The sequence below is a fragment of the Bos indicus x Bos taurus genome, chromosome 3 (assembly GCF_003369695.1).
Source record: "Bos indicus x Bos taurus breed Angus x Brahman F1 hybrid chromosome 3, Bos_hybrid_MaternalHap_v2.0, whole genome shotgun sequence".
NCBI classification, from domain to species: Eukaryota; Metazoa; Chordata; class Mammalia; order Artiodactyla; family Bovidae; genus Bos; species Bos indicus x Bos taurus.
This window is the reverse complement of record NC_040078.1, coordinates 120590117-120611656: the sequence shown is the minus strand read 5'-3', so window position 1 is coordinate 120611656 and position 21540 is coordinate 120590117. Positions and strand designations below refer to the sequence as shown.

The following is a 21540-nucleotide window of genomic DNA, read 5'->3' as shown; positions in this document are numbered from 1 at the left end:
GCGGCCCAGGGCTGCGTCAGGGCCCAGAACCGTCCCACCAGCTGCGTGGCTTTGGCACGGCAGAGACAGGGCGGGGGGCGAAAGGCCCGCGGGAGGGGACGCGTCAGGACAAGGACGCCCGGGGCTCCCCTCTGCTGACTGACCAGCCTCCCCCTGGGTGCTCATCCTCCAACAAGGCCGTGCGGGGCCATGGCTGACCTCCCTGGGGGGCTCGGTGTGACGGCCCAGAGACGCCTCCCACGAGGAGGCGAGTGAGTGCTCTGTGGTCCTTCACCCCCGCCCCTGGCCCCCAGGGTGCCCGGCCCTTTGGCCCTCACTGGGCTGCAGCTCCCCGTCCTGCCGCACGTCTGGGCTGCCTTCTCCCCACCACGGCCACAGCGGCGCACCAGAGCCGGGCCCCCGCGGCCCGAGGAGGGGCCCCTCCACAGAGCAGGCTGAGACCTGGCCCACATCGCTCTGCCTGCTCCGGGGGCCCCGGGATGTCCCCAGCGGGCAGCCGGCGCCCACATAAAAGCCCAAGGGTCTGCGGTGAGCGGAAAGGGGAAGACAGGTGTGAAGGAAGGGTTAGCACGGCCCGGAGTCTCTCGAGCCCATCTGAACTAGAAGGGAGGGCCCAGCTCTGTCCCTGTCCGCCAGCCCCACCAGCCGTGGCTCACCAGCTCCCTCAGAGAACCCAGGCTCAGGGACACGGGCCTCCAAGCCTCTGCGATGCCCATCGGGCAGCCCCATGGGGCAGGGCACCTGGGGGCCATGAAAGGAGGCCCCCCCACATACACACACACACGCGCGCGCACACACACACACACCCTGGTCCCTCTCTCAGACACTGTAATGTTTTAGTTAGATGCCCGCTTTTTTAAAACATGGAGATCTTGCATAAGAACCTGCTTCCCTTGAAAAACCACTTTCTCTCCCCAGCTTCCCCTGCACACCCACCCCAGTCAGCCGCAGCCCCGCCTACCAACCCCACCTCCAACAACACGCAGCTAGAGCCCCTCCGGAAAGGAGACCCACAGAGTCCGGGCCTCCAGCTTTATTGGCCGCATCGGACTCCGCACGTTAAACTCTCTTCTGGACGGACAAGCAGATGGATTGTTTTCAAAGTTGTCTGTTACGAACCACATGCACTTTACCTTGTGATAAATATCCCCAATTTTCCCTCCAAAAAGACAGTGCCAGTTGACGCTCCTGCCAACCTCAAAGACCAGAGTAACCGCCACTGAATCTCCATGGCAGTTTCGCGCTCTTGGTTACCATGCAGCTGAGAACAGCCCACTTGCACGGTCCCAGCCCTGTGGGCAGCAGTGACGGTCTGACACCGGCTCGCAGAGACAGCCCGCTCACTCGGTATAAAGAGGCCTCCACGCTTCCTGCTCATCCTGGATCCACTCGCTTCCTCACATCAGCTGAGCAGGCATCGTGTTTTCTCTGGCAGTTGGCAGATTCACCTGAGGCTCAGGGCAGTGATGGGATTTGAGTCTTTATTTTTATTTTTGTTTATGTAATTTTGGCTGCACTGGATCTTTTTTAATGTCTATTTTTATTTATTATTTATTTATGTTTGTCTGTGCTGGGTCTTCACTGCCGCACGAGCTACTCTCTAATTGCAGTGCACGGGTTTCCCATCACAGTGGCTCTGCTGGTTGCAGAGCACAGGTGTGGGGACCTGCAGGCTTTAGTGGCCGGGGCTCGGAAGCTCTGTCGTTGCAGCCCCCAGGCTCTAGAGCACAGGCTCGGTAGTTGCAGTGCCCGGGTTTAGTTGTCCTGTGGCACGCGGGACCCTCCTGGGTCAGGGATCGAACCCGCATCTCCTAAATTGGCAGGTTTTACCAGTGGAGCACCAGGGAAGCGCGAGGCTTTCTTTAAATCAGGGTCATTTCCCCATTCTTCGTTTGGTATCGACTCTCAGCCATGGCTCGTCCGCCCCTCCCGGACTCCTGTCAGGCTGGCTCATCTGGGGTCTGATTCCCTGTCTCCTCTCTCCCTTGCAATGTCCCTCTTTGCGTTTTCCTCTGGATGGAGGATGGAGGAACCTCCCAGGGGGCGGGGGAGGGGGGGGCGTCTCCTGCCAACCTGGGTCTCCGGTCCATCCTGCATGGACTCTGTTCATTTTTTTCTGTTTCTAAATATTGTCATTTATTCTCAAATTTGCTGCAGTATATCCCATATTCTTACTGAAAATTCATTCTTCATAAAGTCTCTCCATTAAATTGTGTCCAAGTGAGCTGCTGCCTGTTCTGAGGATGAGAGTTCCCCTTCTCTTTGAAGTGCTGATTCCCCTGAAAAGTGTGGACATGTCTGGACCCAGGAGCACCTGAGCAGGTGCCGGGGTCCTCAAGGCTGAGGGCCCCACGTGGAAGGAAGGGGACCCCAGAGCCAGACAGACAGGCCAGGCTGAGCATCTCAGCTGAGTGTGAAAGAGCAGCTCTGTTTCTTGGGTGCTCCAGGTAGCCCACTTTTCTCAGGCAGAGGGCACATGGTTCTGGGTGTGTGCACCCCACTAACCACTGGGCCCCCAAGCAGCCAGGGATCATGTTCTGCCAGGCAGGCATCCTCACTCCCTCCACACAAACCACAAGAAGGGGGGCCTGGAAGCCACCCTCCTCGGGCTTCATCCAGTGCCGTCTCCACGGCAACCAAGGGTACAGCAGTCCCCTCCCAGCTCTCCGGCAGGTCTCCTCCTCCACTCATCTTTTGGGGGCAGTCTGTTGCAGCTCAGAGCTGCAGCACAGGCCTTCAACCTGTGCTCCGGCTAAACCATTTGCCTTGTAAGCAGTTGTAACATTTCTCAATCCAAAACCGTTCTTCAGTTGGAAATAAGGCTCATACAGCCAAAGATGGGAAACTGAGCATTCCAGACCCTTCCAAACCCAGGTCCCCAAGTCCACCTCCAGAGTGTGGGGTGCTGACAGTGTGGGTGTCTCAGTGACCAGGGCCATGTCCCCATGGCTGGCAAAGTAGGGGAGCCGCTCTGAGCTCCAGATTCCTTTCTTCTGATGTAAGATCCCTCACTTTCCCACCTCATAAGACACTTCATCTGATGAATCTGATGAGCAGGCTCACATCCTCAGTCCAGGTGCGCGGGTGTCCTATATTTCGGGTCCTCAGTGGAGAGGTCACCTCCGAGAGGATGGATCACAGGTGGTCTCTTCACTGGTGTCTTCACCCTGAGGACTGGTGGTCTGGCAGGGCCTGGGTACCCCAGGTGCCCCCAGAAGACCCCTCAGAGCCTGAGACAGCACCTAGGGCTTTCCAAGGACAACAGGAGAGGGCCCAGCCAGAGTCCCCGGTGCCATCCCTCTAGGCCCCCAGGAAGGCAATGTTCTTGGGGGGTTTGTCGGGGAACTGAAGGGTGTACAGGTGGGCCATGTACTGGAGCTCAGGCATAACCATCCGCTGACACATCTGCAGCGTCTGGTTGTCCAGGCCCGGCCTAAGGTTGTAGCCCAGGATGTCGGCCCTGCCCGACTGGTAGGGGCGCAGTCGGAAATCGGTGATCTGCGACTGGTTCTTGGGCTCGCTGTCCTGCAGACACATGGCGGCCAGCTCGCGCCGCCGCTCGCGCAGCCGAGCCACCTCGGAGCGCAGACGCCGCGGGCTCAGCTCTGCGCGCAGCCGGGCCCAGAAGGTGCGGTTGAAATGCTGGTACAGGCGCCAGTCCAGGGCGCACCAGTGCTTGGCGCGCTCCTGGCCTGCGGGCGACAAGGGGGTGACACTGTGCTGGCTGCGCGAGTTGAGCCTGAAGGCCACCACGTCGTCCAGCCGCCAGCGCAGCAGGCGCCGGAGCAGCACCATGGACTCGTCGAAATGTTCGGCAATGAGCAGCAGCTGAAAGCGCTGCTCCACGTCGAGCAGGCGCGCGCGCACGTAGCCCTCCTCGGGCGGCGCGTCATTGTCGAAACCCAGGTCGAACCACATGCTGTTCCGGGCGTAGGCGTTGCTCAGCCCCAGGCTCTGGTTGTAGTAGGTCCACGGCGAGGCCAAGAAGGCATCCAGGCTGGAGACGTTCCTGAAGGCGGGGACGTGGCTCTTGTAGTAGACGAAGGAGGACTCCAGCTGGAAAACAGGGTTTCTGAGGATGGAAAAGTAGAAGGTGTCGTTGTGCATGACTTTCTGCACCTGTCGGGAGACAGAACGGGAAGGGCTGGTGACCCTCTGGGCTCCCCGGGGCGTGGTCCCGGGGCCAGGTGGTGCCTCCTGCCTTGCCCCCACCCCGCAACACACCTGAGCCTGCCCCCGGTCCCCTGCCCCCGAAACCCAGTCTCCTGCCTCCAGTCCAGGCCACCTGGCTCCTCTGCCTGCCACCCTGCACCAGCATCCAGAACAACCCTGGCCACGTCCCGGCCCCCATTACCCTTCGCCGTCACCCCCGCTGAGCCTTTGGGGAGGAGGTCAGAGAAGCCCCCGGGAGGAGATGCCCTCTAAGCTAAGACCCGAATGACCCAGAGAAGGAGCTGTGAACACGTGAAAAGGGCCTGCGGAGGGACGAGCTGGTGGGTCTGGACCCAGAAGGAGGCGAAGAAGAGGGAGAGGGCGGCAGACGCCGGGTGCCCGCTGCCGACTGGGAGAGCAACGCCCCCTGGAGCCCCGGGACCCCGCGCCCCCGCCCGGGAGCCCCGCCCCCTGGAGCCCCGCCCTCCATGGGCCCCGCCCCCGGAAGACTCTGCCCTCTAGGAAGCCCCGCCCTCCAAGGAGCCCCGCCCCCGGGGCCCCGCAAGCCCCGCCCCAGATCCCCGCCCCCATGGAGCCCAGCCCCGGGAGACCCGCCTCCAGGAGCTCGCCCCCGGAAGCCCCGCCCCACGCACCTCTGGCGGGTTGAACCTCAGGTGGTTGCACATGATGTTGAAGCGCTGCCCGGGCCCGCCCTGCTCTGCGCCCTCCACGTAGCGCGCCAAGAAGAGCCAGGGGTAGCCGAGGTGGAAGCGGCCGCCGGCGGGCAGCGCCGCCGACAGGTTGTGCGTCTCGGCGAAGCGGTAGAGGATGTTGAGCACCGTGCTGCTGGCCGTCTTGTGCGTCTTAAGAAACATGACGTTGGTGACGGGAGGCCCATCAGCCTGGTCCCGGAGTTGGCTGGGGGAAGAGCGCAGCGCCGTGGGCCGGGAATCCTCGCGCTTGCCCAGCCGGAGAGATTCCAGCCCCGCGAGCCCTGAACCTGGAGGCCCGCAAAGCCTCTGCCCCGTCCACGCTTCCCCGACCCACACTCCCTGAGCTGGCAACACCCCAGCCCAGCCCCGTTACTGTGCCCCTCACCTGAGACCCCGCCCTGGCTGCCCTCTTCCAGTGGTGCAACCACCTGCCCCCATGTACTGCAGGCCCTGCACCCCTCTGCTTCCCAACCTCCTGCCTGGCTCTGAGGGCGCCCAGCATCGCTCTGCCCTGTGACCCAGGCCATATGGCCAGCGGTGCTTGGTTGGCCCCTCATGCTGAGATGGGCTGACTCACTGCCGGGCAAGACTGGACGCTGGTGCTCACTCCTGTGATCTCAGGGTGGCACCCACCCAGTTGTGGACACCAGCCTGGAGCTACAGGTGCCCACCCTGCCCCAACACAAGATCCCAAAACAGGGCTGGTGAGAGTGACCCAGGATGGTGGGGACAGGGTCCAGAGGCTAGTGCCAGGCCTGGGGGGTAGGCAGGGATACCCAGGAGCTTTAGCACTCCCCCTCTCCAGTGGAGATCAGCCAGGCCCGGGGCTGGAGGGCCCTCCCACCAGCCAGGCTAAACCACTGGGGCAGGGTAGCCATCGGGAGGACCCTGAGCTTCACAGAGGCCATACCACCAACAAGCAGGGGAGCAGGGGTCCTGACATCCAGACCACTAGGGGGTTCTAACCACCCCAGCCCTGCCTCCCAGTCACCCTCTGCACACAGCAACTCTGCCCAGGGCACCCCCAACCTGGCCCAGATTCAACCCTCCCGTATCCCTGCCTGGAGTTCTGGGCAGCTTACTGCCCATGGGAGATACTGGGAGGCCCCCAGGCTGGGTGACCACAGGAAGAGCCCCTCCTCCATTGCAGAGGGGAGGCTGAGGCCTGGAAGGGAGGCGTGGCCTACCACAGTCACAGGCAGGGCTGGGTGCCACCCAGAGTGGGGCACGCTGGGGTCCCAGTACTGCTCGGGGAGGGGGCAGTGCCCAGACCTCAGGCCACCCAGTGGAGGACTCACGGCATGAGCAGCCCGATGTCCACGTGCATGATGCAGCCCAGCAGGAGCACAGCCATGGCCAGGAGGAGGAGCACGGCCCAGAAGCACCTGTGGGAGGAGGACCTCTTCAGCACTGAGTCCGGGGCCCAGGAGGAGCCTCTGCTGCCCACCCCCTTCCCTACCCCCTCCACCTCCCCGGCATCCATGTGACAACTTGTGTCCAGCACCTACTGTGTGCTGGCCCATGGGGGCCCTAGGGTGGGGGCAAAGCCCAGGATGGGCCTGAGTCATCAGACACCACCCCCACGTGGCCCCCCTGCACTGCCCACTACTCAGAAGCTGGGAGAAGCCAAAAGGGGGATCCACTCCCTGGGGGGGCAATCAGAGGTGAAAACATGTCTGTGGACCCTCAACCCTGAGCAGGGCCCCCTAGAGATGGGCCTGACTGAGACCCCTGAGTTCCAGCCCAGGGCCCATGAGGGCAGGGGGGCCCGCCCGGGTGCAGGAGCTGAAGGTGGTGTGGGCAGGGCTCCTGGGCCAGAACACACAAGGGAAAGGCAGTGAGCAGATCAGGAGAGACAGGCAGGGGCTCCCTGTCCCGCCATCCCTGGACAAAGAAGCTGCAGCAGCTCAGCCATGAAGGGCTCCCTGCCCTTCGCCACCTGGAGGGCCACTTTGTACTGAGAAGGGGGAGGAGGCCCAGCCAGTCTCAGCTCTGGTCACCATCTGCAGGCCGCCCCAGACTTACACCCCAGCCTGGGCTGGCCCCGAACCCCCACTGGGGTGTCCACAGGGATCGCAGCCTCCAAGGTCCAGACTGGCTCCAACGCTGCCCTCCAAACCCAGCCCACCCCCAGGGACAGTGGCTTCTTCACCTGTTCCGGTCCCGTTTCCCTCCCCCCACCTTCTGTCCTGATCCGCGCTGCTCCCGAACCCTGGTGGCCTGGTTACCCCCTCCTGTGTCCCTGCCCCGTGGTTCATTCCGCCCTAGCAGCCCAAAATACCCTTTTATTAAAAAATCCAATGTGCTCAAAGTCTTCCTTGGTGGCTCAGAAGGTAAAGAATCCACCTGCAATGAAGGTTCGATCCCCGGGTCAGGAAGATCCCCTGGAGGAGGGCATGACAAACCACTCCAGTGTTCCCTGGAGAAGCCCATGGACAGAGGAGCCTACAGTCCACGGAGTCACAAAGAGTTGGACACAACTGGGCGACTAACACTTTCATTTTCTTTCAACAAGCTCAAACCCTTGATTAAATCCCATAATTGAAGAGCCTCCTGTGCTAAACCCTTCAGGAAAATGCAAGTCTTCCCAGCCAGTCCCCAGGCCCCCACTCCACCCCTACCCTCCAGCCATTCCACTTCCTCCTGTTCCTCAAACACCCAGCCCCAGGACCTCTTCACTCAGAGGCTCCAGCAGCAGACTGTCTTTCTGCAAGAGCCACCTCGCGCTTCTCCGGGCTGTGGGCAGGGGGCCTCCCGACCTCCCTGCAGCTCACCCCCACCACCTGAGGGCGTCGCAGTTGCAGCAGTCCCTTTGTAGTCTGTACTGCCCACTGGGCTTCTCTGGTGGCTGAGACGGTCAAGAATCCTCCTACATTGCGGGAGACCTTGGTTTGATCCCTGGGTTGGGAAGATCCCCTGGAGGTGATAGTCTCTCCTTTGTCCATGGAATTCTCCAGGCAAGAATACTGGAGTGAGTTGCCATTTCCTCAACCCACTCCAGTGTTCTTGCCTGGAGGATACCCATGGACAGAGGAGCCTGGCGGGCTACACTCCATGGGGTCTCGAAGAGTTGGACAGGACTGAGCAAGTAAGCACACAGCACAGCTCTGCCCACCATCGGGTAAGCTCCTCGGTTTCTGGAAAGGCAGCTGGCACGTGCACGGTGCTCGGTGCATGTGTGCTGAGTGAGTGAGTGAAGCCAAGCACACATCCCACCCCCCACCGCAGACCTCCTGCTTTGTGTCAGCATGGGGTGCAGAGGGGGGAGAAACAATGGGGTGGGAGCAAGATCGGAAGCAAATCTGTTGAGTGTGAAACGTCCTGAGACACCAAGAGGAGGTGCCCAGCAGTGGCTGAAGGAGTCCGGAGCTCAAGGCGTTGCCAGGGCCAGGACATGCACTCGCACATCAGCATAAAAAGGCCTGGCGTGCTGCAGTCCACGGGGTCACAAAGAGTCAGACACAACTGGGCAACTGCACAGCAGCAACAGTAAAAACCCATGTCACTTGGAACCTCAGCTGCAGGAATCAGAAAACAATGGCAGACTCCCCTCACCAACCTAGAGGCTTGGGAGGGAAGCTGCTGGCTCCGGCAGACTCCTCTCACCAACCTAGAGGCTTGGGAGTGAAGCTGCTGGCTCTGGCAGACTCGGCCCCGTCACACTGCGAAAACCGACATCTCTCTCCCCATGCTCGTGGCCTGGTAGTCACAATATGGCTGCTAAGCTCCAGACATCACATAAACATTTGCATCAGCAAGAAAGTAGAAGGGACAGGACCAGCCATAATAAGGAAGCAAAAGCCTTTTAGAAGCCTCTAACAAACCTCCTTGTCCATCTTCTCGGCCGAAATGCGGTCACATGGTCCCCCTTCCCCCAACTGCGAGGGAATGCTGAGAAAGCTTCATTTAGTGTTTACAGCCTCTGTCCTGGGGGGGGCACAAGAAGGTGGTGGCTGTCAGCCTCAGCTGCGTTTGTGTGAATCCGTGGGAACGGTGGGCTGCAACCTGGGCCTAGCTAGGTCTGCCCATGGAGGCAGGCACATCTCTGAAACACAAGTGAGCTTCTCGCCTGCAGCCCGGCCGTGGCCCTGGATCCAGGGGGCCCAGCCTGCAGCAAGAACAGCCCCCCAGTCAGGCCCCTGTTTAGTCCTAATGCTCCGGCTGCAGGCTCTTCCTAGACGAATAAATGGAATTCACAGCCAGGCGGCCCTGGCCCTGCCTGCCTCCTGTGGCCTCAGCAGGGTGTTGGCAAAGACACCGCCTCCGGGGCCTGGGCTGTTTCCAGGTGTTCGCTGCAGTGTGTGTAGAGTGCGGGCACCCGCTTGCATCCAGGTGCTTTGGCCCTGATTTTCCAGCGGGCAGGCCCCTGTGTGCTGCCAGGCAGGGGACCACTGGGACCCCTTACTCGGCTGGAACACCACCCCCTACACGTCACCCATACCTTTCTTTCTTGCAGACAGGAGCAAGTCGGGGAGGTGGGGTTCTGTGGCCTCTGCTGAGACCCCTGCCCCCAGGACACCCGGCGCACGGCCCGACCAGCCCAGCAGGGGAGGGACACTGATGGCTCAGCATCCTGACCTCTCGGGGGAGCAAGGCGCCCAGGCAGGCCTGTGTGTGCTCCCCTCGGCCTTACTCTGAGCTCCTGGGAGGAGCTGCCCAGCCAGACACCGTCCCCAGGACAGACCAGGCCGACCACCTGCCCCCAGGCACCGGGAGGCTTCACGACTGACCTTCCCGGGTCAGTTCCAAGGCTCATGGCCCTTCCCCCTTCCCCCGCCCCGACACCCTCCTCACCACCCGCCCCCTGCTGGTGTCAGGGCCGGCTCCGAGGCCTCCCCTCGGGCAGATCCGAGGTCGGGGGGTGAGTTCCAGGTGTCCCTGCATCCGAAGGAGGAGAAGGTCCCTCCTGGGACCTCTGGGCCCTGCGTCTCCACATGGCCTGTGCCCCCAGGGCAGCTGGTTCCTTGGGCTCCAGCCACGTGGAGTGGCAGTGGCTGGGACCAGGAAGGCCTCCCGGGGGGAGCGGAGGGCCCGACAGGGCTGGAGGGGACGAGGGGCCGCTCGGTGCGGCTGTCAGTCCCAGGTGAGAGGGGCCGGATGACGCACCTGCACTCGGAGCCTGGCACAGGGAGCAGAGCCGGGAGGGAGCTTCCTGAATGGCCTGCGGCCTCTCCACAGGGCTCGCAGGGACGGGGAGTGTGACGAGCAGGGGGCATGCAGGGGAGGAGCCCGGGAGGAAAGGGCAGAGCACGGCTGCTCCATCGGGGCGGGTGATGCCCGACAGCAGGGAGGCCAGACCCCGGCCTCGCAGGAACCTCTCGACGCCCCCCCAGGCAGAAACTCAGAAGTGGACTCACACTGGCTGCAGGGCCGCCCCGTGAGACCCCTCTGGCCCCCTGGCCGCAAGCAGGGTGCAGGTCCACACCCCCAACTCTGCTCTGGTGCAAGGAGATGGCCGGACCCCACACCAAATAGTCGAAGCTTCACATCTTCCCCCAAAGAGAGTTTCTAACTCAGAATTCAGTTCTCAACTCCCCATGGAAGCACGTCATACGGTAATAACAGGACAATTCTAAATGGTGTCAGGCAGCAGGGGCCTGCCGGGCGCTAGGAAGGGAGGGGACCCGAGGACAGGGAGGGCGCCTGATGCCCTCCGTCCGGGGCAGCGGGCGGCCGGCCACCCACGGACAGGCCGCTGCACGGGACTCCTAGCCAGCTCTGTCCATCGGAGGAAACTGCTCAGAGCCATGGACACCAGCAGCCCCTCGCAGGAAGGGGCGGGGGGGCAGCCGGGGCTGCTCCAGGAGGGGGCGCTGGGTGGGCCTGGGCCAGCGTCGCCTTCCCCGGGGAAGTGCCGGACCCGTGCGCCCAGGGGCTGTTTTCTCTCCAGGCTCTCAACAGCGTCTTGTCGTTTTCATTACCTCAGTCCTGTGACCCTTGTGTTGATCTCAATCTCTAGTTTTTATTGCCATTGTAAACGAACTCACTTTCATTTCTTGGTCCTTATCACTAGAGTAGAAAAAGCTTTGTTTAAAAAAAATGTGCCTTGTGTCCGGTCCTTCAGCCACTGTACATGCCTCTTGTAGCCGAACACTAGCGTTCTGCCATCTGGTGTGACGGGGCACTGCCCCGCTCGCCCTGTATGCCTGCCCGCTGGCCTGTGACCAGCCTCATCGCCAAGACGCTCCGGGTCTTGTTGGAAAGAAATGGGCTTAAAAAAAAGCAAAGAAAAGAAATGGTCTTTAGGGACCACAGCCTGGGGGCTGGGGGTGCTCACTGCTCTGGGACGTTGTCAGTTGCTGGGTCCTCTCAGTGGACACAGCTGGGAACTCCCCGAGTTCACACCCACACGGCCAACTCCGACGCCACACTTTGGGGGTGTTCAGTCGCTCAGTCATGTCCAACTCTGCGAAGCAATTGACCGCAGCACGCCAGGCTTCCCTGTCCTTCACTGTCTCCCGGAGTTTGCTGAAACTCATATCCGTTGAGTTGGTGGCTCCATCCAGCCATCTCATCCTCTGTCGTCCCCTTCTCCTCCTGCCCTCAATCTTTCCCAGCATCAGGGTCTTTTCTATTCAATAGACTTCTCATCAGGTGACCAAAGTATTAGAGCTTCAGCTTCAGCATCAGTCCTTCCAATGAATATTCAGGACTGATCTCCTTTAGGATGGACTGGTTTTATCTCCTTGCAGTCCAAGGGACTCTCCAGCACCACAAGTTGAAAGCATGAATTCTGTGCTCAGCCTCCTTTATGGTCCAACTTTCACATCCGTACATGACTACTGGAAAAACCATAGCTTTGACTATACACACTTTTGTTGGCAAAGTGATGTCCCTGCTTTTTAATATGGTGCCTAGGTTTGTCATAAATTTTCTTCCAAGGAGCAAGCATCTTTTAATTTTATGGCACAGCCACTCTCCACAGGATGTTGGAGCCCAAGAAAATAAACTCTGTCACTGTTTCCATTGTTTCCCCATCTATTTGCCATGAAGTGATGGGACCAGATGCCATGGTCTTAGTTTTTTGAATATGAGTTTTAAGCCAGCTTTTTCACTCTCCTCTTTCACTTTCATCAAGAGGCTCTTTAGTTCCTCTTCACTTTCTGCCATTAGAATGGTATCATCTGCATATCTGAGGTTATTGATATTTCTCCTAACAATCTTGATTCCAGCTTGTGCTTCATCCAGTTCAACGTTTTGCATGATGTACCCTGCATATAAATTAAATAAACACGGTGACAATATACAGCCTTGACGCACTCCTTTCCCAGTTTTGAACAAGTTTCTCTGGAGGCGGGTAAGGTGGTCTGGTATTCTCATCTCTTGAAGAATTTTCCACAGTTTGTTGTGATTCACATAGTCAAAGGCTTTGACATAGTCAATAAAGCAGAAGTAGACATTTCTCTGGAATTCTCTTGCTTTTTCTATTATCCAACAGATGTTGGCAAATTGATCTCTGGTGCCTCTGCCTTTTCCAAATACAGCTTGAACATCTGGAAGTTCATGGGTCACATATGGTTGAAGCCTGGCTTGGAGAATTTTGAGCATTAGTTGCTAGCGTATGAGATGAGTGCAATTGTGCGGTAGTTTGAACATTCTTTGGCATTGCCCTTCTTTGGGATTGGAATGAAAACTGACTTTTTCCAGTCCTGTGGCCACTGCTGAGTTGTCCAAATTTGCTGGCATGTTGAGTGCAGCACTTTAACGGCATCATCTTTTAGGATTTGAAATAGCTCAGCTGGAATTCCATCACCTCCACAAGCTTTGTTTGTAGTGATACTTCCTAAGGCCCTCTTAACTTTGCATTCTAGGATGTCTGGCTCTAGGTGAGTGATCACAGCTTCTCAGTGACCCTCTTCCTACTGCTTCCTATCTCAGACACAAGCCTAGTCTCAGACACAGCTGGGAGAATTTGAGCCCCTGCCATCACTTTCTGCTCTCCACACACACCCCCTTAAGGTCAAGCCACTGTGGCACATGACCTGCCCTCCCCCCACCCCTTTTTATATTTACTTGTCTGGCCTCATGTACTTATATGCAGAGTACATCATGAGAAACGCTGGACTGGAAGAAGCACAAGCTGGAATCAAGATTGCCGGGAGAAATATCAATCACCTCAGACATGCAGATGACACCACCCTTATGGCAGAAAGTGAAGAGGAACTAAAAAGCCTCTTGATGAAAGTGAAAGTGGAGAGTGAAAAAGTTGGCTTAAAGCTCAACATTCAGAAAACGAAGATCATGGCATCCGGTCCCATCACTTCATGGGAAATAGATGGGGAAACAGTGGGAACAGTGTCAGACTTTATTTTTCTGGGCTCCAAAATCACTGCAGATGGTGACTGCAGCCATGAAATTAAAAGATGCTTACTCCTTGGAAGGAAACTGATGACCAACCTAGATAGCATATTGAAAAGCGGAGACATTACTTTGCCAACAAAGGTTCGTGTAGTCAAGGCTATGGTTTTTCCTGTGGTCAAGTATGGATGTGAGAGTTGGACTGTGAAGAAGGCTGAGCACCGAAAGAATTGATGCTTTTGAACTGTGGTGTTGGAGAAGACTCTTGAGAGTCCCTTGGACTGCGAGGAGATCCAACCAGTCCATTCTGAAGGAGATCAGCCCTGGGATTTCTTTGGAAGGAATGATGCTAAAGCTGAAACTCCAGTACTTTGGCCACCTCATGCGAAGAGTTGACTCATTGGAAAAGACTCTGATGCTGGGAGGCATTGGGGGCAGGAGGAGAAGGGGAGGACAGAGGATGAGATGGCTGGATGGCATCACTGACTCGATGGACGTGAGTCTCAGTGAACTCCGGGAGTTGGTGATGGACAGGGAGGCCTGGCGTGCTGTGATTCATGGGGTCACAAAGAGTCAGACACGACTGAGGACTGATCTGATCTGCTCTGATTTGGCCTCATGAGGTCTTAGTTATGGATGTGGGATCTTATGTTACAGAGCACATGGGCTCCAGAGCGCACGGCTCAGCAGCTGTGTTGCATAAGATCTTTAGTCATGGTGTATGGGATTCTTAGTTCCCCATCCAGGGATCAAACCCACGTCCCCTGCTTTGGAAGGTGGATTCTTTACCACTGGACCATCAGGGGAGTCCCTTGCTCCACCATTTGTATCTGCTACCATACCTGGTTTTCAAACATGATGTGAGCTTCTCCAACCCCCAGCTGCCTAACGCTCCCTCAAGTCCTCCTGACGAAGGACTTGAGATCCACCTGAGAGAGACTCCCAGGAACCAGCAGGTGGACAGGCTGAGTCTCTGTAAGCTCAGGACTACGGTGGACCAAGTGCAGAATGCTCACACACAGGGCAGGGCTGCTGGGAAAGGATGCCCGTGTCAGCCCGCAGTCACGGCCTGTGGGCCCCAGGAGGGCGGCCGCAGATGCAGCGGGAGACGGTGCGGCAGCCCAGGGGCCGGGCCCCGGGGTCTGCTCACTGCACACTTTCCCCAAGCCCCAAAGGGGTGCACTTCTGGAAGGCCACGCTGTGGTCACGGGGTTCCCACACCGCAGTGGAGTCACATCTGCAGAGCTCACGAGACCCTCCAGGGAAGGCAGCTTGTCACTGGAGCCTGAGCAGTTGGTGCCTTTTTCTTAATTGGAGGATAATTGCTTTACAATGTTCGTTTTGCCATACAGCAACATGAATCAGCCACAGGGATACACACGTCCCCTCCCTCGTGAACCTCCCTGCCACCCCCTTCCCCATCCCACCCCTCCGGGTCATCACGGAGCACTGGCTTTAGGCTCCCTACGTCACATGGCAAGTTCCCACTGGCTATCTACTTTACACAGAGTTTTATCATCCCATATAGTTAGAGTTTAACCCCTGCTGGATGAGGCCCTCCTGGGATGTTAATGGGCCTGGCTTTTCCCCTCAGTCTGCCCCCAGCCTGACTTTGTTCTGACACATAAAACTCCCTTCACCAAACACTGGGTGTTTGCTGGCCCCTTCAGAGGAGCCACACTGAGGACTTCTTGGAAATTTCTGCTGTCACATTTACAACAACCCCTTTGGCCTTAAGGGAACAAGTTCTCCACAGAATTGCAGTGTAAAGGAGAAAAGAGGAATGAGTTTTTCTTTCCTTCCCTGAGAACAAAGATACAGAGAATAGTGAGCAGGGCTGATCACGCCGAGTTTTTACTTCGTTCCTAATCTGCAGTCAACATTCAAAGAACTAAGATCATGGCACCCGGTCCCATCACTTCATGGCAAACAGACGGGAAAACAATGGAAACAGTGAGAGACTTTATTTTCTTGGGCTCTAAAATCACTGTGGATAGTGATGAAATAAAAGATTTTTGTTCCTTGGAAGAAAAGCTATGACAAACCTAGACGGTATATTAAAAAGCAGAGTCATTACTTTACCAACAAAGGTCCTTATAGTCAAACCTATGGTTTGTCCATTAGTTGTGTGTGGATGTGAGAGTTGGACCATAAAGAAAGCTGAGCATCAAAGAATTGATGCTTTTGAACTGTGGTGTTGGAGAAGACTCTTGAGAGTCCCTTGGACTGCAAGGAGATCCATCCAGTCCATCCTAAAGGAAATGAGTCCTGAATATTCACCGGAAGGACTAATGCTGAAGCTGGAGCTCCAATACTTTGGCCACCTGATGCGAAGAGCTGACTTGCTGGAAAAGACCCTGATCCTGGGAAAGATTGAAAGGGACGACAGAGGATGAGATGGCTGGATGGCCATCTCGTGTGACCCAATGGACATGAGTTTGAGTAAACTCTGGGAGTTGGTGAAGGACAGGGAGGCCTGGCGTGCTACAGTCCATGGGGTCGCAAAGAGTCAGACACGGCTGAGCGACTGAACAGCAACAATCTGTAGTCGGTAACTAAGTTTGCTTTTCACCCTCTGACTCTGCATGAGCTAGTTCTGCACCTATTATCTTTTAACTCTATGTGACACATCCTATCGGAAAAGGCAATGGCACCCCACTCCAGTGTTCTTGCCTGGAGAATCCCAGGGACGGGGGAGCCTGGTGGGCTGCCGTCTATGGGGTCGCACAGAGTTGGAAACGACTGAAGCGACTTAGCAGCAGCAGCAGCACATCCTATATCTGGTGCTCACCTTTACTGCACTCTCCCTCTGCAGACCACCCCTTGTAGGTTTTCTCCTCTTTCCCATTCAGAAAGAAGGCCACAGTACAGCACACAAAAGGCAATGGACCCGACTACCCAACACCAGCCTATGACTGCTTCCAAAACAATGTGGGAGGAAGAAGAATACAAGGTCCTGATGTCCTTGTCCCTCATCAGCTCTCCAGCTGCGAGCCCTCATCTATAGGATCCCCCGACTCCTCATGGAAGAAGGCACAGTCCTCGAGGCACAAGCCTGTTCTGTTCTGTCTCCCCTCGCCAGTTGAGGATTAAAGCCACCTTTCTATTTCCTCCAAACTCTGTCTCCATATTTTTTTTATTTGGCTTCGCTGGGCAGAGAATCCAAGGTTTTTGGTGGCAACAACAGCTGCCCAAGAAAAATAATGTCTTCAGAGAAATCCCTCATTTCTAAGGAGAGGCTCTTCCTTTGCAGAACACCCTCTGGTCCCATCACCCGGGGGGTCAGCAGGGTGTGAGTGTGGGATGGGCCGGGCGGTCCGCCCAGCAGGACCGGTGCTCAGGGAGCCACTACTGGGGCTGTCAACAGGAGGGATGTCCTGCCCGGCAGGGAGACAGGGTCCTGGGCATTTGCCATCTGTCTTCGGGAATGGAATCTTGTATAGCTGCAGCTGTTGACCTTTGACACTCCCTGAAATGAAACACTCTGTGCTCCAGGAAAACTGGTGGAATAGGTCTTTACATAGATATTTTCAGAAACTGATTTTATGAGCCCAAGCCTTGCATCTCCTCATCTTGAGAAATCACTAAATCCCTTCATGGTGACATCAGCTCCTCATGACTAGCAGAAAACCTTTTGTAAGATAAGCGCTTATCTCCCTTAGCTGATCCCAGGGCCCAATCCAGGGCTCCTGAGTAGGATCCAAAGTGGCCAGGTAAACACACCCACAGCGGTCACCTCTGGTCTGTCCATCCATCACTCCTTCAACTGGCTCTTGTTTAGCCCCAAATGCCCTATTGGGTGTGGGGCCACGCCAAGGGGGTGTGTACAGTGGCAGCATTTAATGAGCAGCAGCCAAGGACAAGACTGAAGAGTTACTCAGGGCTCCCTCCTCACAGATAAGCCCTTGGCCAGGAAGGCTGCATCCTCGGGAACCAGGCCCTGCCCCCCTGCCCTGGCTCGGCGGTTTGAGAAGAACAAGGAGGTGCTGGCCCCCGGTCCCCACCCCCACCCCCAGATGCACCAGCAGGGGGCCGGGCACAGGGCTGCCGGAGGTCTCCTTGGCCTGGGGACCCTGTGATCAGGGTGGGTGAGGCCGTCGTCCAGTGAGTCCAGGGCACACAGCCATCCGTACAAACCAAGAAGAAGCAGGGACAGGGCCCAGATGCCCAAACTCAACATCCCCTAAATAGAGGGAAAGAGTGGGACACCCTCCACCCAGGGGATCCTGCCAAAACAGAAAGGAAAGTCACTCTGTTGCTGCCTGCAGGGTGCAACAGAGAAGAAACATGGCCAAGACGCTTCCCCCCCACCGTCCCCACCTGTCACCACCCACCGAATTGGGAGTGATGCGGCCTTGCTTTGGCTGGGATCTGAGGCCGGCAGGAAGAACCTTGCAACTTCTGCTTCTACTTCCCTCCACACTGTCCTGAGATGGCACCCCCAGGAAGGTGCTGTGCCACTTTCCAGGAGGGGAACCGAGATGCTGCAGCCAAGACCCGGGAGCAAAAGGCAGCCAGGGCCTTCCAGCCCTGCAGCTGTCCAGCTAGGCGCAGCCCCTGGTGGGGTGGGGTGTCGCCGGGGGGACACTGAGCCCGAGAGATAGGTCAGCATGGCCTGGTGCAGCCAGGTCTCTGGGGGCTGCTTACAAGATTGCTGATATGAGGAGAGCCCAGGGTGGCGCATGTCCCCACCCGACCCCAACGGGGCCCTCTGAGTCCTTCCCCCAAAGGGGACTGCTTCGTGCTCTACAACCTGGGGTGTTTCCTCCCATCCAGGTGGCACCACATTTGCCCTGAAGTCAGTTCAGTGGGTCACACTCTGAGGGCTGGAGGTTGCAGCCAGCACTCTTAGAGAATAGTGTGAAATAGAAGCAAATAGAACAGAAAGAAAAGCACAGGCACAGAATAGAATCGATGTAGATACAGTCAATAAACTTAGACTTGTTTACTCACTAAGTCGTGTCCGACTCTCTTTGTGACCCCATGGACGGTCGCCCACCAGGCTCCTCTGTCCTTGGGATTTCCCAGGCAAGAACACTGGAGTGCGTTGCCATTTCCTCCTCCAGGGGATCTTCCCAACCCAGGGATCAAACCCAGGTTTCTTGACCCCCCTGCACTGGAGTCGGATTCTTTACCACTGCGCCACCTGATACAGACGGGCAAAGAATAAACACAGACTAGACAGTATCTGAGCACGTGGGAGGCAGTGTGGCTGCGGGGAGACGTGTTTCAGACAGACACAGCACAGAGATTCCAGTGTGTCCCAGACAGCGATGCTGCGTGCTGTCTTCCCCCGGAGCACCATGGAAACAGGTCCACTCTTCTGCCCGGTCACCATGGAAACAGGTCCACTCTTCTGCCCGGTCACCATGGAAATAGGTCTACTCTTCCTCATTCAGTTGCCATCCTGCCTCCGTCACCTCATGCTCAGGCCAAAGCGTCCCCTTGTCCGCTGAAAAGCAGACTGCAAGTGTCCTGGCTGGCCCCCCTCTGGACTCTTTCCAGCCCCCATCCAGCCCACACGTGGCCACCGCAGCTGTGTAGAATGTTGCCAGACGCCCTGCCCTGTCCCCTCCCCGCCTGCACTCCCACGTGTACTCTTTACCCACCCTAAGAGCTCACCTGAGGCCGGGAGAGTCACACAGCCCCCCACAGGGTCCACACAGTCCCCCACAGATCACACAGCCCCCACATGGGGTCACACAGCCCCCACGGGGTCACACTGCCCCCACAGGGTCACACAGCCCCCACATGGGGTCACACAGCCCCTACAGGGTCACACAGCCCCCACATGGGGTCACACTGCCCCCACAGGGTCACACAGCCCCCACATGGGGTCACACTGTCCCCACAGTGTCACACAGCCCCCACATGGGGTCACACTGCCCCCACAGGGTCACACAGCCCCCACATGGGGTCACACTGTCCCCACTGGGTCACATAGCCCCCACAGGGTGTCACACAGCCCCCATGAGGTCACACAGCCCCCATGAGGCTACACTGTTTCCATGGGGTCACACAGCCCCCACGGGGTCACACTGTCCCCATGGGGTCACACAGCCCCTGTGAGGTCACACTGCCCCCACAGATCACACAGTCCCCATGGGGTCACACTGTCCCCACGGGGTCACACAGCCCCCACATGGGGTCACACAGCCCCCATGGGGTCACAGCCTTCTATGGGGTCACACAGCCCCCACGGGGTCACAATGTCCCCACGGGGTCACACAACCCCCAAGGAATCACAGCCTTCTATGGGTCACACAGCCCTCGCAGGGTCACCCAGCCCCCATGGGGTCACACAGCCCCCACTGGGTCACAGCCTTCTATGAGTCACACAGCCCCCTGGGATCACATGGCTCCCCACAGCCACTCCCTGGTCCCAGCACCCCAGGAGATTTTTGTCCTGAGAAGCTGACCTCAAATAACCAGAAACACAAGTTTCCAAAGACCTTAAGCCAAGGCGTAGAGTTGAGGGACCATCCAATAGCTCCCATACGGTCAGGGGGATTGATGCCCCAGCATCTCAGGCCAGCAGCCTCACCCAGACCCCTCACCCTGTCCAGCAGAAGAGGTCTGGTCTCTGCTCCAGGCGGCCCGTATAACCAAACAAGCCACTGGGTTCCCCCGGACCACGCCCGTCCCCTCCTCCCTGTCCCTGCTGTCCCCATGGACCCCTGGCTTCTCTGGCCCACGCCCATCCCCTCTCGTCTCCATGGAACCCTGGGCTCCCCGGCCCATGCCCGTCCCCTCCTCCCCGTGGATCCCTGGGTGCCCCTGGCCCATGCCCGTCCCCACTGTCCCCGTGGACCCGGCTCCCCCAGCCCACACCTCTCCCCTCTCGTCCCCGTGGACCCCTGGCTCCCTGGCCCATGCCTGTCCCCTCCTCCCTGTGGACCCCTGGGCACCCCTGGCCCATGCCCACCCCTCCTCCCCGTGGACCCCTGGATGCCCCCAGCCCACACTTGTCCCCTCGGTTCCCGTGGTGCCCAGACGTGCTGCAAGGCCGAGCCTGCCGGTGCCCTGTCCTGGGCAGCAGCTGGCCTGTCTGCCCACAGGCCCAGGGCGTTGACCTAGCAACATGGGCCCCAGGCGTTCCCACAAGTCAGAGAAAACCGACCCGAGGCTCTGGGCCTTCAGGGCCACCGAGTGTGAGCCCGCACACTGCCCTTCTCCCCACCGAGTGTGAGCCCACACACTGCCCTTCTCCCCGAGGTCTGTGCTGCACCCGCAAGCCTGGGACACACACAGCGGCCGGCCGGGCCGTGTGTCCCAACAGCCCCCACGGGACCCACCCTTCCGCCAGAGCTGGCACAGCCCGCAGGACCCAGGCTGGACCCCAGATAGCAGGGCGACACCCCCCAGCCGGCCCTCCAGGGAGGCCCCGGGAAGAGATTGGTCATGTCCCCCCGCCCTCGGGGAGCGGTGGCAGAGGCACAGCACCCCCCACGGGCCAGGAAAGGACGGGGGTGCTTGCAAACGCCACGCCCCTCCCCTCTTGACCTCCACCACACGGGCAGGCTCTAGGGCTCAGGGCCCGGCCAGCACCCTAACCTGCAAAAGACGGGTGATTGGGCTGAAGTGCCGGAGCTGGGCGGGGGACACGGCCAGCCCCTCAGAAGGTGACCACAGGACTGAGGCCAGCAGAGCCGGACCCCCAGCAGCCGCCCACCTAGGCCTCCAGCCCAGACGCCAGATCCCTGTCTCCTCTGCTCACATCCCTCTTGCCCGAACCGCCCACCAGGCCCAGGACAAGGCTGCCCAGGCAGGAGAGGGGGGCTCCCCACTGCCTGAAATGAGGCCCACAAGGATGAACTCAGAGCGAATGCCTGGTCCAGGGCGATGCCCCAGGAGAACTTGGTCCATCAGGCGCTCAGGCCCCCAGGACTGAAGAAGGAATTTGGCCCCTGTGGTGGCACAGCCCCCGCTTACCTCTGCAAGCCCCCCAGAGAGGACGGCATGCTGGCAGGTGGCGATCTGGCCTGGCCCTTGCCTGACTTGAGCGGGCGAGCGCAGGGCACAGGCACTGGCGGGGCGTGACACTGGGCAGAGCAGGAACTGGAGGAGCACACCTGCCAGCCCCGGCTGGGGCCGCGCCCTCTGCGCCCGCACCCGAGTCCGGGCCTTCCCGGAGGCGGCTGGCATCTGGCACATGCCCGTGAGCCTGCGCCCTCTCACCCTGCCCCGGTGCGGGGTAGGTCAGCCCAGGGGGCCTGCAGGGAGCTGTGGGCAGTGACAAGGCCTCTGGGTCCAGAACTCAGGGCAAGATGCAGATCTTGCTGAGGGTCAGTGGGTGGCTCTGAGGACAAGGAAGAGAGCAGGAGCCAAAGTCAGCAGCTTTTCTCCTTTTCCTCCTCCTCCTCAAAAGCTTCACCCC

The 21540-nt window shown here is 58.7% G+C and overlaps 1 protein-coding gene across 2 annotated transcripts; it reads right to left on the bottom strand.

Moving 5' to 3' along the window:
- Positions 1 to 996: 996 nt before the first annotated feature.
- On the bottom strand, positions 997 to 21180 carry GAL3ST2 (galactose-3-O-sulfotransferase 2). Of its 2 annotated transcripts, none has more exons than XM_027538212.1 (4): positions 21096 to 21180; positions 6164 to 6250; positions 4806 to 5070; positions 997 to 4119 (listed from the first exon to the last, which is right to left on the bottom strand). In XM_027538212.1, the coding sequence occupies exons 1-4, from the start codon at positions 21122 to 21124 to the stop codon at positions 3301 to 3303; spliced, it is 1200 nt and encodes a 399-aa protein (XP_027394013.1). In that variant the 5' UTR covers positions 21125 to 21180; the 3' UTR covers positions 997 to 3300. The 2 variants fall into 2 exon arrangements, with proteins under 2 accessions (XP_027394013.1, XP_027394014.1); XM_027538213.1 differs by lacking the exon at positions 21096 to 21180 and adding an exon at positions 18117 to 18151.
- Positions 21181 to 21540: the final 360 nt, after the last annotated feature.

What these genes read in the sequence shown, in the direction of transcription:
- GAL3ST2 (XM_027538212.1), bottom strand. Translation starts at nt 21,124, where the DNA reads ATGCCGTCCTCTCTGGGGGGCTTGCAGAG. An exon ending in TCTCTGGGGGGCTTGCAGAG is followed by an intron (nt 6,251 to 21,095) that starts GTAAGCGGGGGC and finishes CTCCTCCCACAG; the next exon opens with GTGCTTCTGGGCCGTGCTCC. An exon ending in TGAGGTTCAACCCGCCAGAG is followed by an intron (nt 4,120 to 4,805) that starts GTGCGTGGGGCG and finishes GTCTCCCGACAG; the next exon opens with GTGCAGAAAGTCATGCACAA.